The 12,596-nt window shown below is 42.6% G+C and overlaps 1 protein-coding gene across 18 annotated transcripts in view; it reads left to right on the top strand.

The window, feature by feature from the left end:
• The window catches only part of scrib (scribble planar cell polarity protein), a 52,131-nt gene extending 39,899 nt beyond the window's left edge, over positions 1–12,232 (top strand). For 6 of the 18 annotated variants that reach the window (XM_077553938.1, XM_077553935.1, XM_077553932.1 and 3 more), the window contains 15 exons: positions 712–783; positions 953–1,009; positions 1,082–1,204; positions 2,580–2,690; positions 2,985–3,035; positions 3,324–3,467; positions 3,783–3,942; positions 4,228–4,426; positions 4,512–4,601; positions 4,691–4,876; positions 6,912–7,069; positions 7,151–7,191; positions 7,465–7,539; positions 9,122–9,176; positions 10,216–12,232. In XM_077553938.1, coding sequence (XP_077410064.1) covers positions 712–783; positions 953–1,009; positions 1,082–1,204; positions 2,580–2,690; positions 2,985–3,035; positions 3,324–3,467; positions 3,783–3,942; positions 4,228–4,426; positions 4,512–4,601; positions 4,691–4,876; positions 6,912–7,069; positions 7,151–7,191; positions 7,465–7,539; positions 9,122–9,176; positions 10,216–10,349 — 1,656 coding nt within the window. In that variant the 3' untranslated portion in view covers positions 10,350–12,232. Of the gene's footprint in view, positions 1–711; positions 784–952; positions 1,010–1,081; positions 1,205–2,579; positions 2,691–2,984; positions 3,036–3,323; positions 3,468–3,782; positions 3,943–4,227; positions 4,427–4,511; positions 4,602–4,690; positions 4,877–5,707; positions 5,834–6,911; positions 7,070–7,150; positions 7,192–7,464; positions 7,540–9,121; positions 9,177–9,271; positions 9,302–10,215 lie in introns of all 18 variants that reach the window. The other 12 variants (XM_077553944.1, XM_077553942.1, XM_077553948.1 and 9 more) reach the window with 11 other exon arrangements.
• Positions 12,233–12,596: the final 364 nt, after the last annotated feature.

The following is a 12,596-nucleotide window of genomic DNA, read 5'->3' as shown; positions in this document are numbered from 1 at the left end:
TCAGCGTAAGTTGCCGTGAAGGATTGTTTGAGGCACACAAGACGCCCCGCGACGAAGTGCATGTCCTTTTGCCCGCTTGGATTTCGGTGGATGAGACTAACCCATGAATCGTTTTGTGTCTACCCGTGTTATCGTGTCCTGTCGCAGACCGTGAAAGAAATGGACGCATCTCATTGCTGTGCAAATTCCTTCTAACTGTTAGAATGTGAAGATTGGAATTGTTGTAGAAGCTTCATTTTATTGAGCTAGCATTGGATTTAGACTGCGGGTTCAGTTTTTGTTTATCTCTACGCGTCATTATTCAAATAATGAAATTACAAAAAAAAAAAAGGGTACGTTTGCAAGGATCATTTTTCCACACGGACTAATGTTACTGCATTATAAATAAGCATAATGGTGACAAACATAGAAAGTAACGTATGGATGTTAGCTCATATAGCGTACTAGCCTACACTCATTCACTCGACACCCACGTCACCCACCAGACCAGGCTCAGCCTTTTAAAGTCATATATACTCAAAAAGTCACAGATACTACAGTACAAAATGAGGATAAAGGAAATAATACCTACACCTCACCTGTACAAAATAACGCAACATCCGTTTTAATCTGCAAACTTTGAATCCCACGGAATAATCGACAGCTGCAGCTCTAGATCCAACAATTATTTTTTTTTAATTTCACGCGCTCAAGTGTCTCTTTGTCCCCCAGGCTCCTTCGTCTGATTACAGCAGGACCGAGAGTCCAATCAGAGACGCCTCCTACTCTCCGACCATCCAGCCGGTGAGCGTCGAGCATCTCGCGACTTCATTTGCAGTCACGTCATCTTTTATTTTTTGCAGCGTTGCGTTTGTCATCGCTTTGACCTGGCCTATATGTCCAATAATTTTTTTTAAAAAAAGGAACTTTGTTTATCCCACCCCCACTCACAACTCCTCATTTTCTTCCATAGGCCAGCATTCATTTCACCTCCACCCCCAACACCACCAAGGACCACACGTCATCCTCCGTGAGTGTCAATTGACCAAAAAAAACGATTCTTTCCCGATATCTTACCGTTGGCCCCTTTTTCCGTCCGCAGACACGACCGGGCGCCATCCTGCCCGTCGGGCGCGTGCGGCCGAGCACCTCCCCGGCCACTCCGGACGGCCTCAGCCCCAGCCCCTTCCAGCATGGCCCCTCCCCCTTCAACTCTCAGACCTCTGTAAGACCCCTCACCTCCACGTAGGGCTGCACTCTCGGGGGGGGGGGGGGGCCTGCGCATGAAAAGCCGTTTTGAGTCGTGATTCCATATCCGTGATATCCAGCGTGAGGTCCGTGTACTAGTTTGCTCTTGGTCGTCACTAGTGAGGTAGTTAAGCACACTAGTAGAACAAATGCGTATTACAAAAATAGTTTTTTCCTATTTTGGTATATGAAAAATCACTTTTTTTTTTTTTTTATTATTATCTAATTAAGAATTCACATTTACGTTTTATTTCAACTTATATATACTGCAGTACCTTTTATTTGGATTATTATTCTTTTTGGCCTACTATGGTTTTTGTATTTTAATTTGGTCATTAACTCTTTGACTGCCAAAAACGTTTAATAACGTTTAGTAAAATCCAAATGAGGACTGCCAAAGACTTTAAAAGACGTTCACTATGTTTTTTTTTTTTTTTTTAAGGTGATACTTGGAGATCCAATGTTTTTTTTTTTTTTTTCTATGTGTGTGTGTTGGTACTTGGTGTAAACATTTTGAGAACCACTGCAATAGATGTTAGTAGTATATTTCTTATAATGTCAGCTATTCAGGAAAATCGATCTATATTACGTTTCATAGGTCACGATTTGATTCAATACCGATTTAATCATGATATGAATCTATAATTTGTTTTTTTTTTGTACTCAAATTTAGAAAATATTAATTAGTAAACATGTACGTACATTGTAAAATTTTCTATGAATTTTTTTTTTTTTTATCTGAAACTTATATACTGTACTTATAACTGTAGCTAATTTATAAGCCACAATAACACGCTAGTACAAGCTGACGCGTGGCCGACTAATATGGGCGCTGTTCCTTTGTGGAAATAGCATTAAATCATTAAAACTCACCTTGTCTTACAAATACACGGAGCCTCAGATGGATATCAGGGATATCCTAGAAATGCTCAAATGACTTTCCATTCCTACACCTCTCTTTGAACGGCGGTGCAGGTCTTGTAAAGATGCAAAAAAATATATATATTTATACTTTTGACACAAACCAAAGAAAAGGGGAAGACTTGATTCCATACATGCCTTAATTCTTCTGATTTCTTATGTATGTCCAAAGTCTTCCTGTTTTGAGCTTTGCAAGCCCTACTGTCTTGTCTTTTCTCTGGCATACCCCCCCACACCCCCTCCCCCCACGCCCCCCCCCGTCCTTCACACGCACAACCAGCCGCCATATTCCTCACCCGTCCACTCACACAGTCGACTTGGATAGTTTTTTTCATCGTCTACCCTCTCGTTTGTCTGTCATCCCCGCCTCCTCTTCCTCTTTTTCCCCTCGGCTCCTTCACCATACCCCCCCCCCCAACCCCCACCTGCAGCCTCGCGCCCCCTCCCCCACCTCGCACGACGAGTTGCCCATGAACGCCAAGCAGGCGTACAAGGCGTTTGCCGCCGTGCCTCGCTCGCTGGCGGCGCTGGACTCGGAGCAGGTAGGCCCAATGCCGGGTGTCGGTGCCGCGTCGCCATGACAACGCATGCCGCGCCACCCACACCCGAAGGCGCCTGTGACGTGCTGTGACGTGTGGAATGCAATCATCAGTTTTCGTACTTGCTGGTGTCGGATCATCTCATCCGTTATGTCGACTTGTGTTGCATGTTCACTAATTAGCCATTTGAATTTATACATATTCAAATTATTATTTTTTTTTTTAAGTGTCCTGCTCCATATCAGTCTTTGTTCTCCATCCTCTTTTTGTTTAATAATTTCTTCCTTTGTCCACTAGGAATTACTTGGTGTGAGGAACAATTTCCATCCCAAGCAGCTTTCTCCAGAGGTGAGTCGCTTCATGACGTTAGCATGTCCAATCCGTCGCCTAATCGAGTGTGTACAGAGACTTTTGCAGGGAGAAGATTCCTCGCCACTTAACGGCCAATCAGATCACAGGAATACCTTAATGCTATTTCTTATCTATTTAAAGAAAACATGCTGCATTTTATAGAGCACATTTTTGCCGCAAGTGATTAATCCCCCCCCCAAAAAAAAAAAAAAAAGTTGCAGTTGCCTATAGAGGCCACAAGGTGGCGGCAAAGCACTACTTATGCCTTTTACTCCGTCCAACCAGCCCGAGTTGAACAACGATGTGTTTGACGACGGCACGGACGGTCAGGAGGGGGTCGGCGGGGCTGCGGCCCGATCTGCCCTCTCGCCCGACCGTTGGGGGTATACCAATATGGCCGCCGTGCCTCGCCTCTCCAGGCCGTCCCAGGTAGCTGCCGCCGACGCTGACGACCCCCAACAGCCCGTTGGTGTGCTTGGCCCGGGCCGGTGGCGGGTTCCAGGCTGCATTGACACTCTTTTTTTTAATTCTGTCTTCAATCTCTACGATGCAATTTCTGCCACAGTAACGCCCCAACATATCACATGACTTACTCCCACCTGTGACAACCGGTGCTGGGTTCTTCTCGCGTTTGCTTCCTGCTGCTTCACTTTTCAAATCCTGCCGATATCAAAGTTTGGGACCACGTCGTCCTATGTGAAAACTTTGAGCTCTGATAATAAATCCCGCTGGCCTACCCTGCAGAGTCCATCGCCCAGCGGCAAGGACAGCCCCGAGCAGCGCTCCTTCCGGGACCGGCAGAAGTACTTTGAGATCGACGTGAAGCAGCAGACGCCCGACAAGCCCAGGCCTCGTGTCTCGCTGGTCGGCGAGGACGACCTCAAGAAGATGAGGGAGGAGGAAGGTTGGTCCTGGAGTTCCAGATACTTGTTGTTGTTGTTGTTGCTACTGTCAACCACTAGATGGCAGTAACAAACTTTGAGACTAAATTTGAAAGAAGAGGAAGGAAAACAGGAAGTATTTCAAGCTCAACATAGTTTTTGCTGACAATTATTTACTGTGAATTTTTTTTTCGATCCTGCTTTTTTTGCCTATGATGATTATTGATGTATAATAATAATGTATAATAATGTATTGATGTAAAAGTTTGTTGTAAAAACCTTTTGTTTGTTGATTTGTTTGGACGCAGAGCGCAAATTTGAGCAGCGAGCACGGGAGTACCTGCTGGACGAAGAGGACGAGGACGAGGAGGAGGACCTGGCCAAGCACGTGGCACAGATGAAGGTGACGGGCAAGGTGCTGCTGGACGGAGTGGAGTACGACGTGGAACCCGTGTCCACGCCGGCCAAGGCCTGCGCCACGCCGCCCAGCTACAGCGGGAGTTCACGGTAGAAAGGCGTTGGTTCTCAAGGCGACATTGTGGGAATGTTTGATTCTGTCTCTTACTGATGTCAATGTTGTTCTCGCCTTTAGGCCTTCGTCGGTGGACAGCAAAGGAGACACGGCGAGGAATTCGTTGGACGACAGCTTCCGACTGGAACAGCGGCCCAATTCCATGACTGGGTAAGAAAAACCCTCCATTCCAAACGTGCCATTTTGCCACCAAAGTGCTCATCTCATGTTCTTCCTGACACCCCCCCCCCCCCCCCCAGTCTGATCCCCGTGTACGGCGTCGACTCCACCGCCGCTCCCATTCGCACCGCCAAAGCCGAGCGCCGGCACCAGGATAGGCTCCGCATGCAGAGCCCCGAGTTGGCCGTGGCGCTGGACAAGGACCTCTCCCCCGCCGAGAAGCGAGCCCTGGAGGCCGAGAAGAGAGCCATGTGGAGAGCGGCACGGTAAATGCTCCGTTCAAGAGCCCCCCGACACTCCCCATCCCCCTCCCTCCCTTCCGTATTTGTTTTGTTTTCTTTTTCCTGTGGCTGAAAAACTCAACTACAATTGTGCCTTGAGCTACAACTTCAATTTGAAAATTGTGCCTTGAGATGCAACTTCAATTTGAAAATTGTGCCTTGAGATGCAACTTCAATTTGAAAATTGTGCCTTGAGATACAACTTCAATTTGAAAATTGTGCCTTGGGATACAACTTCAATTTGAAAATTGTGCCTTGAGATACAACTTCAATTTGAAAATTGTGCCTTGAGATGCAACTTCAATTTGAAAATTGTGCCTTGAGATACAACTTCAATTTGAAAATGGTGCCTTGAGATGCAACTTCAATTTGAAAATTGTGCCTTGAGATGCAACTTCAATTTGAAAATTGTGCCTTGAGATGCAACTTCAATTTGAAAATTGTGCCTTGAGATGCAACTTCAATTTGAAAATTGTGCCTTGAGATGCAACTTCAATTTGAAAATTGTGCCTTGAGATACAACTTTAATTGGAAAATTGTGCCTTGAGATACAACTTCAATTTGAAAATGGTGCCTTGAGATACAACTTCAATTTGGAAAATTGTGCCTTGAGATACAACTTCAATTTGAAAATTGTGCCTTGAGATACAACTTCAATTTGTTGTACATATCTCAAGGCAACACTGCACTGAAGGTTTTTCCACTATTTGCGTCAGAATTCCTTTCCCCCCCACTTTCTTCTCTCTGTGTGTCTTCCTCTGTCCTGGTGGTCTTTTCCTTCATCCCACTTCCTGTCGGTCACCCCGGGTTGCGCAGGCCTTTGGGCTTGGAGGACGATGTTAGGCAGTATGAGCAGGACCTGGCTAAGAGGCTCTACCAGGCTCGAGTGAGGGCCGCGGCCCCCGCCTTCGATGCTTCCTCCTCTGCCGCCTCCCAGCTCAGGTCTGCTCCGTGGGTCCCCTCGGCCACCGGGGGGGACACTGGCACGGCATCGTGAAAGTGGGAGGGGCTTTGGGTCTGAAAGGTTCTTTTGTTGCTGTTGTCTTGCTCCTTGCACGTCTTTTTTTTTTTTTTCTTTTTTCTTCCATGCATTGCTGTTGCATTTGTACTAATGCACACTCGTCTGCGGCAAGTTTGTGTGTGAAGGGTCAGCCTGCCGGCAGAGTAGGAAATCCTTTTCCTGGAATGCCTCCGCCTTGTGTTTGCGATTACGGCAACGTTTGGGCTGTAAGCTGCATCTTTTTTGCCCCAGCTCAAAAAAAAAAAAAGATGTGGCGAGATTTTGGCATTGTTAGCTTGTCTTTAACGCAGCTATATAGCCTTTACTGTCGATGAATTTTTTTTTTATGCTCCATGCGCTCCATTCCAACTGTTTTAAAATCAAATCCACCGAAGCATTCGGGTCTGTATTGAGTGTGGTGACGTATTATTTTGTCCTCCATATTTGGTGAATGGCGCCATTAGCCGTATTTTTTACCACTGACACTGGCAGTTTTTATTTTTGCTCTTATATCTAATCTGAACATATATCGATCATAAATGTTCATTGAAAGTACTTTGAGCATACTGCAAATCCGCTAGCTTAATGCTAGCACACAATGGGGAACGCCATTCACAGGCTAACGTAAATTAGCATTAGTAACACACTCAAATAGGATAGGATATAAAACAGCACAAACAGGGAAATATTCTCGTAAACTGCTGAAGTTTAGCTTGGATGTTTTGATTGATGACGCTATTGCTGCCATTTTAAAACCGTCAAACGCCGTATCATGATTCATAATTTGGGTCGCTCCGAAGTTAAGGTGTGTGCAGATTATGTACACACACCAAAATTTGACGGCACCTTTATCACAGCAAACCAGGACAAGGAGCACCCAGATTTGAAATGATTGACACCCACCCAAAGGTGTGTGTGTGTGTGTGTGTGTGCGCGCGCGTGTGCCTGGTCTCGTCCCGCCTTCCAGCCTCAACCCGCTTGCCTCATGTGTGTTTTTTTTTTTTTTTTTTCCCTCGGCAGGATGAAGTCTCTGGAACAGGACGCGCTCAAAGCTCAGATGGTCATCGCCAAGTCCCGGGACGGGAAGAAACGAAGCACCCTGGACCAACTGGCCGAGTCGCCTTCCCCGGCGCCCACGCCCTCGCCGGCGCCCACGCCCTCGCCCACCCCGATGGAAGGTAGGAAACTTTTTTAGTACCAGACTGATTTTTAGTATTTTTTTGACAGCATCTTGTCTTTTACTCTTGTTTTTTTCCCAGAGCTTATTAGTCCTCGAGGACTCACCTCCCCCGGCAGACTGGTAAGTCATTAAAGTCAGCACCCCCCCCCCCCCCAAAAAAAAAAGTGCCGATGATGGAGGTGATCTAATTTCATTGGCAATAATCCGCCATCTGAGAATCCACACGTGTTTCCCTCCCTTTCACATGCTTTCACCGCCGCCGGTTCGAATCCCCCCCCCCCCCCCCCCACACACACACCTACACACATTTCCCTCCTCTCCACCATCCATCCCTCTTCACTGTATCCATCCTTCCTCTTCCTCCCCCCCCATCCTGTCTTGCCATCCTTCTAGTCCCTGTCGTCAAAGAGGTTTGACTACCGCCAGTTTGCCGCCATTCCCTCTTCCAAACCGGTATACGACATCCAGGTATCGGCTGCACGCTGAGCCTCCGATTCCTCCATCCCGCGCTCCCCAACCTCTTCAACCTTGCCTGCGTTGTAGTGTCTCGGAATTAATCCAAGAGGCAACAATAAACAAAAGCAGGCCTGAGTCTCGCTTCCGCTCCCTTCCGCCCATCTGTCGCTCACAAAGCATCTTCAGCATTCACTAACCAATCGGTTTGTTGATGGATCCACGGAAACGTCATTTGTGCTCATTTGCATTTCGCTGAGGAGGGATAACTTGTCTGTCGTGGGTTTCTACGGGGGGGGGTGGGAGGCAATTCTTCAAACGATGCTCTTGTTGGGGGGTGAAAACAAAACAAAACAAAAGTTGCTTGTCTGTCTGCTTTTGGTTTATTCACACGATGTGGTTGCTTTTGTTTTTGATAATGGTATAGCAAAAGTCATGTTTCCACCAAGCTGTACAAATTTGGTTCGCTTCGCCGTGGGGACAACTTAACTCTTTGACTGCCAGACGTTTTCAGAAAAGGGATGCCGTGGGTGCCAGCCGATTTAAGCATTTTTGACTGATCTTTCAAGGTCCACAGAAAATTATGTGTTTGGACTATGGAAACACACATGCTACCAAATGAAAGATTGGACTCTCATCTTTTATCAGAAAAAAAAAGTTTGTTTCTACCTTATTCCGTTTTTCAGTAATCAACAATAGAAAATGGTTAGTTTCACCTCTGTTTTGAAACAAACGTCTTTTAACGACTTTGGCACTCCTCCCTAGGATTTTACTAAACGTTATTTAACGTTTTTGGCAGTCAAAGAGTTAATGTACATTTTGGCTACAAAACGACTTTTTTTTTTTTTAGATCAGAATAAATGAAAGTTGAGTAAGAAATTTTTAGAAAATTATAGAAAAACTGAAAATAGTTCCAAAATTCTGATTATGTGCAATTAGTTAAACATTACAAGTTGGGGGTTATTTTTATTTATTGCAAAAATTATTTGTTCAAAATTCACATTAAATATTGCATTTTTTTTTTTTTTTTTAATCCTTCAATTCAAATATGCAATTGTGTGTGTGTGTTTTGGGGGTATCAGGATAAATCTTCCATGTTGGAAAAAATAAATACAATATATAGTATTGTGTTTTTATATATATATATTTATTTATTTAGTTAGTTTTTATCCAAATGTGTATTATGGGGAAAATGGAGGGAGAAACAAATGAATTGAAAGGAACATAAGAAATATAATATAATATATAAAAATATAGAAAAAAAATAATTAAAGTTACAAAAATCTAAAGATGTATTGTTGAATGAATGAAATTTTGATAGTTTATATATTTAGAGAATAGTAAAAAAAAAAAAAAGTGTACTATTAGGAAACTGAACTGACTGTAACTACTTGGTGGAACCAAAGGCTAATCATGGAACCTTTTTTTTTCTTTCTAGGTCAATTTAGGTACTTTGACTGGTTGTGCTCGTTGTGCCAATGACCTTCCATTAATAGCGCCGCACTGACGAGCTAACTAACGTCCCCCGGTTAGCTTGCTTTCCTAAATTCCGCTCTCTGCTACTTTTCCATTCACCCGTGGTTTTATTTCCTCGCAGTCTCCTGACCCGGCGGACGACATGCAGTTCATCGACGACGGCGCGCAGCATCCGGGTGAGTGCGGCCTCGCTTTTATTTACTTTGATGATGATGATGATGAAGAACCTGGACAAGAGTGAGAAATGTGTTTCCTGTCCTTTTTGATTCAGGCGTCTACATGGAATAAGCTGCTCCTAGTGGTAGGAATGTGTGTGACTGTTTGGGGGTGGACTGCTGTGCTTTTAAATCCTAACGCGATAGCTTAGTAGCCTCTGATTGACACCAATGTGAAAACAAGCCCAAATTAACAACATGCTAACCAGGAGTGGCGTTATGCTAGTGTTTTGCGAAGCTGCATTGGCGGCACTCTACAGCCGTTTCTTGACTTCTTGACTCGTTTCTCATCATCTTTCCTTCCTGAAATGAATAGAAATGCCGTTCGTTAATCTGTTTCTGCCCCTCAAAAAAAAAAAAAATATTGGTGGGGATTGTGGTTTTGATACCGAAAAATGTCACTTTACAGGATCTGATTTGATAAAAACGTGTATCATTAATTGGAGCTTGATTGCACATTGTGCACTTTGTCTTTTGGCCACCAGGGGGAAGTATAACACAGACGATATAATACACAAAGAAGAATTTTGGAACAACGTAGTAATCTTAGTTGTTTTTTTGCAAACGATAAAAAAATATATGCATGTAAGCCCCAAAAAAAAAAAAAAAATAGTTTTTCTATCATCTTTTTTCCTCAACTAAAAAAAAAAAAAGGAGTTTCCCTCCAACAATAAATATTTGTATTTTAAATTTAAATCAAAAATAACTTTTTTTGGCCTTTTAAAAATATACTTAATTAGTTTCTTTATTTATAAGTTATGATTTTTGCATTTTTTTTTAAAATCCCATTTTAGTGTATAATTTGAAAAAGTTTGCCTTTTCGAGGTTCCTCTGTACAATGATGACATCATCGCCATCTGCTTTTGCTCCTGCTTGTTTTTTTTTTAGCATTGGGAATCTCGCAGGGAATCTTTTCCGCTTTTACCGCCATCGTCTCCCAACTCCAGACTTTTTTTCTGTGAGACTTAACCATCCACGTTTGTTTGTATTCCCTGTCCAGGAGGCCCCGTGACCGGCCCGGAGGCCGACGTGCCGGTGCCCGCCACTTCGGCCCTGGAGGAGATGGCGCTCTATAGCAACAAGCGCAAGCTGCGACAAGGGCGCCGCAGTTTGGAGACGGCTGTTCCCACGTAACACCTCACATTTAACACATCAGTAAACACTACACAACAACAACAACAAGAAAAGTCCCATTTTCAAGAGACCAGGATAGCGCTCCCTCATATCCAGCCTTGCCTTTAGTCGCCATGGAGACCACGCTTCCCCCACGCTTGCTCCTGTCCGGCTAACATTCTTTCGTTGGTGTTTTTAGCTTTTTAAATTTTTTCTTTTTTTTTTCTTAACCCCCCCCCCAAAGACAACAAAAAAAAAAAGAAGTCCTAGCTGTAACACGTGGAAATATATTTTAACTAGATTGTAAAATGTTGTTTTTTGGAGTGTAAATAATAGCGAGACGACATCCTGCTACCTTCACATACACTTGAATGTCGAGAGCTTTAAAGAAAAAAAAAAACACACACACACATAATGCATCATTGTTGCACTTCCGCGCAGATCTTAATTATTATTATTTTTTTTATCATTTTATGTCCAATTGGGGATATGTATGCGGTCAAATTAACTGTGCATATCTATCTTTAATACTCACAAATACTTAGGGATATTGGGTTTTAGGGTGAAATCTTAAGAAGAATGTGAAATGCGCTATAACAGTGGTTCAAACTTTTTACATCAAGTACAACCTAAAAAAAACAAAAAAAAACTAGTCCTCTAAGTACCACCATCGTGATTGTCATTAAAGTATACTAGGGTAGTAGCCCTATGTATTTAAAAATAAATAAATTGTCTCCCAATTCCCTAGAAAGTATTTCGCTGCAGTCATAATTTTTCAGGAATGAAAAAAAAAAATGTTTTGTTAACATTGGATCATTCTGAAGATTTGCTAAAAAAAAAAAAAAAGAAAAGGAAATTGACCAAATTTGGACAGCAACAACTTGATGTAACATTATGCACGTTCGAACATTAACATTGTGCTAAGCATACAGTTAAAAAAAAAAAAACAATGAAAATGTATAGCTTTTTTTTTTTTTTAATACAAGTTTACATGAAAAAAACACCAGTTGTGAATTTTGCCGTTTGATACCCCCAAAGCCCGATATCCCAATTTTCTTTTGTGTGGTCATATGGGAGACACGTGAAGTTACATAAACGGTACTTGCCCTTCTTTTTTAAATGTTCTAATCATCATTGAAGTGGTGTCCTGGTGTGATGTGAAGGTAGCGGATGCTTTATTTTTCTGCCCCACCCGGGCTAATTTAATAATCTGACGACACTGAGAGATCATTTTTCTTAACATGGTGTGAATAATGTACAAATATGAACGCGGGCGAGCTAGTGAAAACTGAGCCAACGTGTTGACCAATCGAGCGTCTGGGTTTGGACAGCACACGTGTCACATGTATTTTTACGAGAAAGGTTAAATAATCAAAACAAAATAAACCTCTCTGAATATCATATCAGCTTCTGTATCAGGCATTCTGCATAATCACAGTATAGTTTAATTTAAAAAAATTTAGGTGTTCTAATTCTAGTGTTTCAAGTCACGTTCAAGTTTGCTCATAGCTCCTTTTCCAATTTACCATAGTTTTTATTTTGTTTCAGATTTTTTTTGTTGTTGCATATTTTCTAACGTAATTCAGTTTGATGGCTAACAAGTGTGCTAGTTTGTCTTGTTTGACTTTACGTAGTCAGACCAAACGCTATTGTAGTGCTGGACTACGATAGAAAATGTATTTAATTCACATATCAGATGTTGTAGAGTTACATTTATGTTTTGTACATCAATCATGTTTTGTGTAACTGGGAGAAAGAACACCACAATGTCTTCTCTGTCCAGACCCAGCTGACAGGTTCCATTGCACGGGGCTATAAGACAAAACGTGCTCTCTGCTATACTCTGTAAAGACACACAAATCAATGGTTTAATTTTTTATAAATAAACATTTTAAAGTCATGAATACACTTGTCTCGCTGTTGATTATTGTGACGACATCGCTACATATTTACATTTGTATGATATAACACTGGATAAATAAGCTAACGACCTACAAAAATATCAGTCAGAAGAACATTTTGTCAACAAATTTCACAATATATATTGTTATTGACGAGTTTTCCTTCTTCTTTAGTTAGCTTCTGACAATTAGCTTAGCCGACGGATTTTTCGTCGACGTCTTCTTTGTTGGTTTTAATTAACAGGTGCTAGCCAATTTGTACAGTATGTTGTCACACCTACCGTGAAGATTTGGAATAACACTCAGCTGGATAATATACATTTGAAGACCTGCTACAACATTAGTCTGACGAACGAGGTGATCATTT

Source organism: Vanacampus margaritifer, chromosome 20 (assembly GCF_051991255.1).
Source record: "Vanacampus margaritifer isolate UIUO_Vmar chromosome 20, RoL_Vmar_1.0, whole genome shotgun sequence".
NCBI lineage: Eukaryota > Metazoa > Chordata > Actinopteri > Syngnathiformes > Syngnathidae > Vanacampus > Vanacampus margaritifer.
This window is presented reverse-complemented; position numbering and strand designations above follow the sequence as displayed.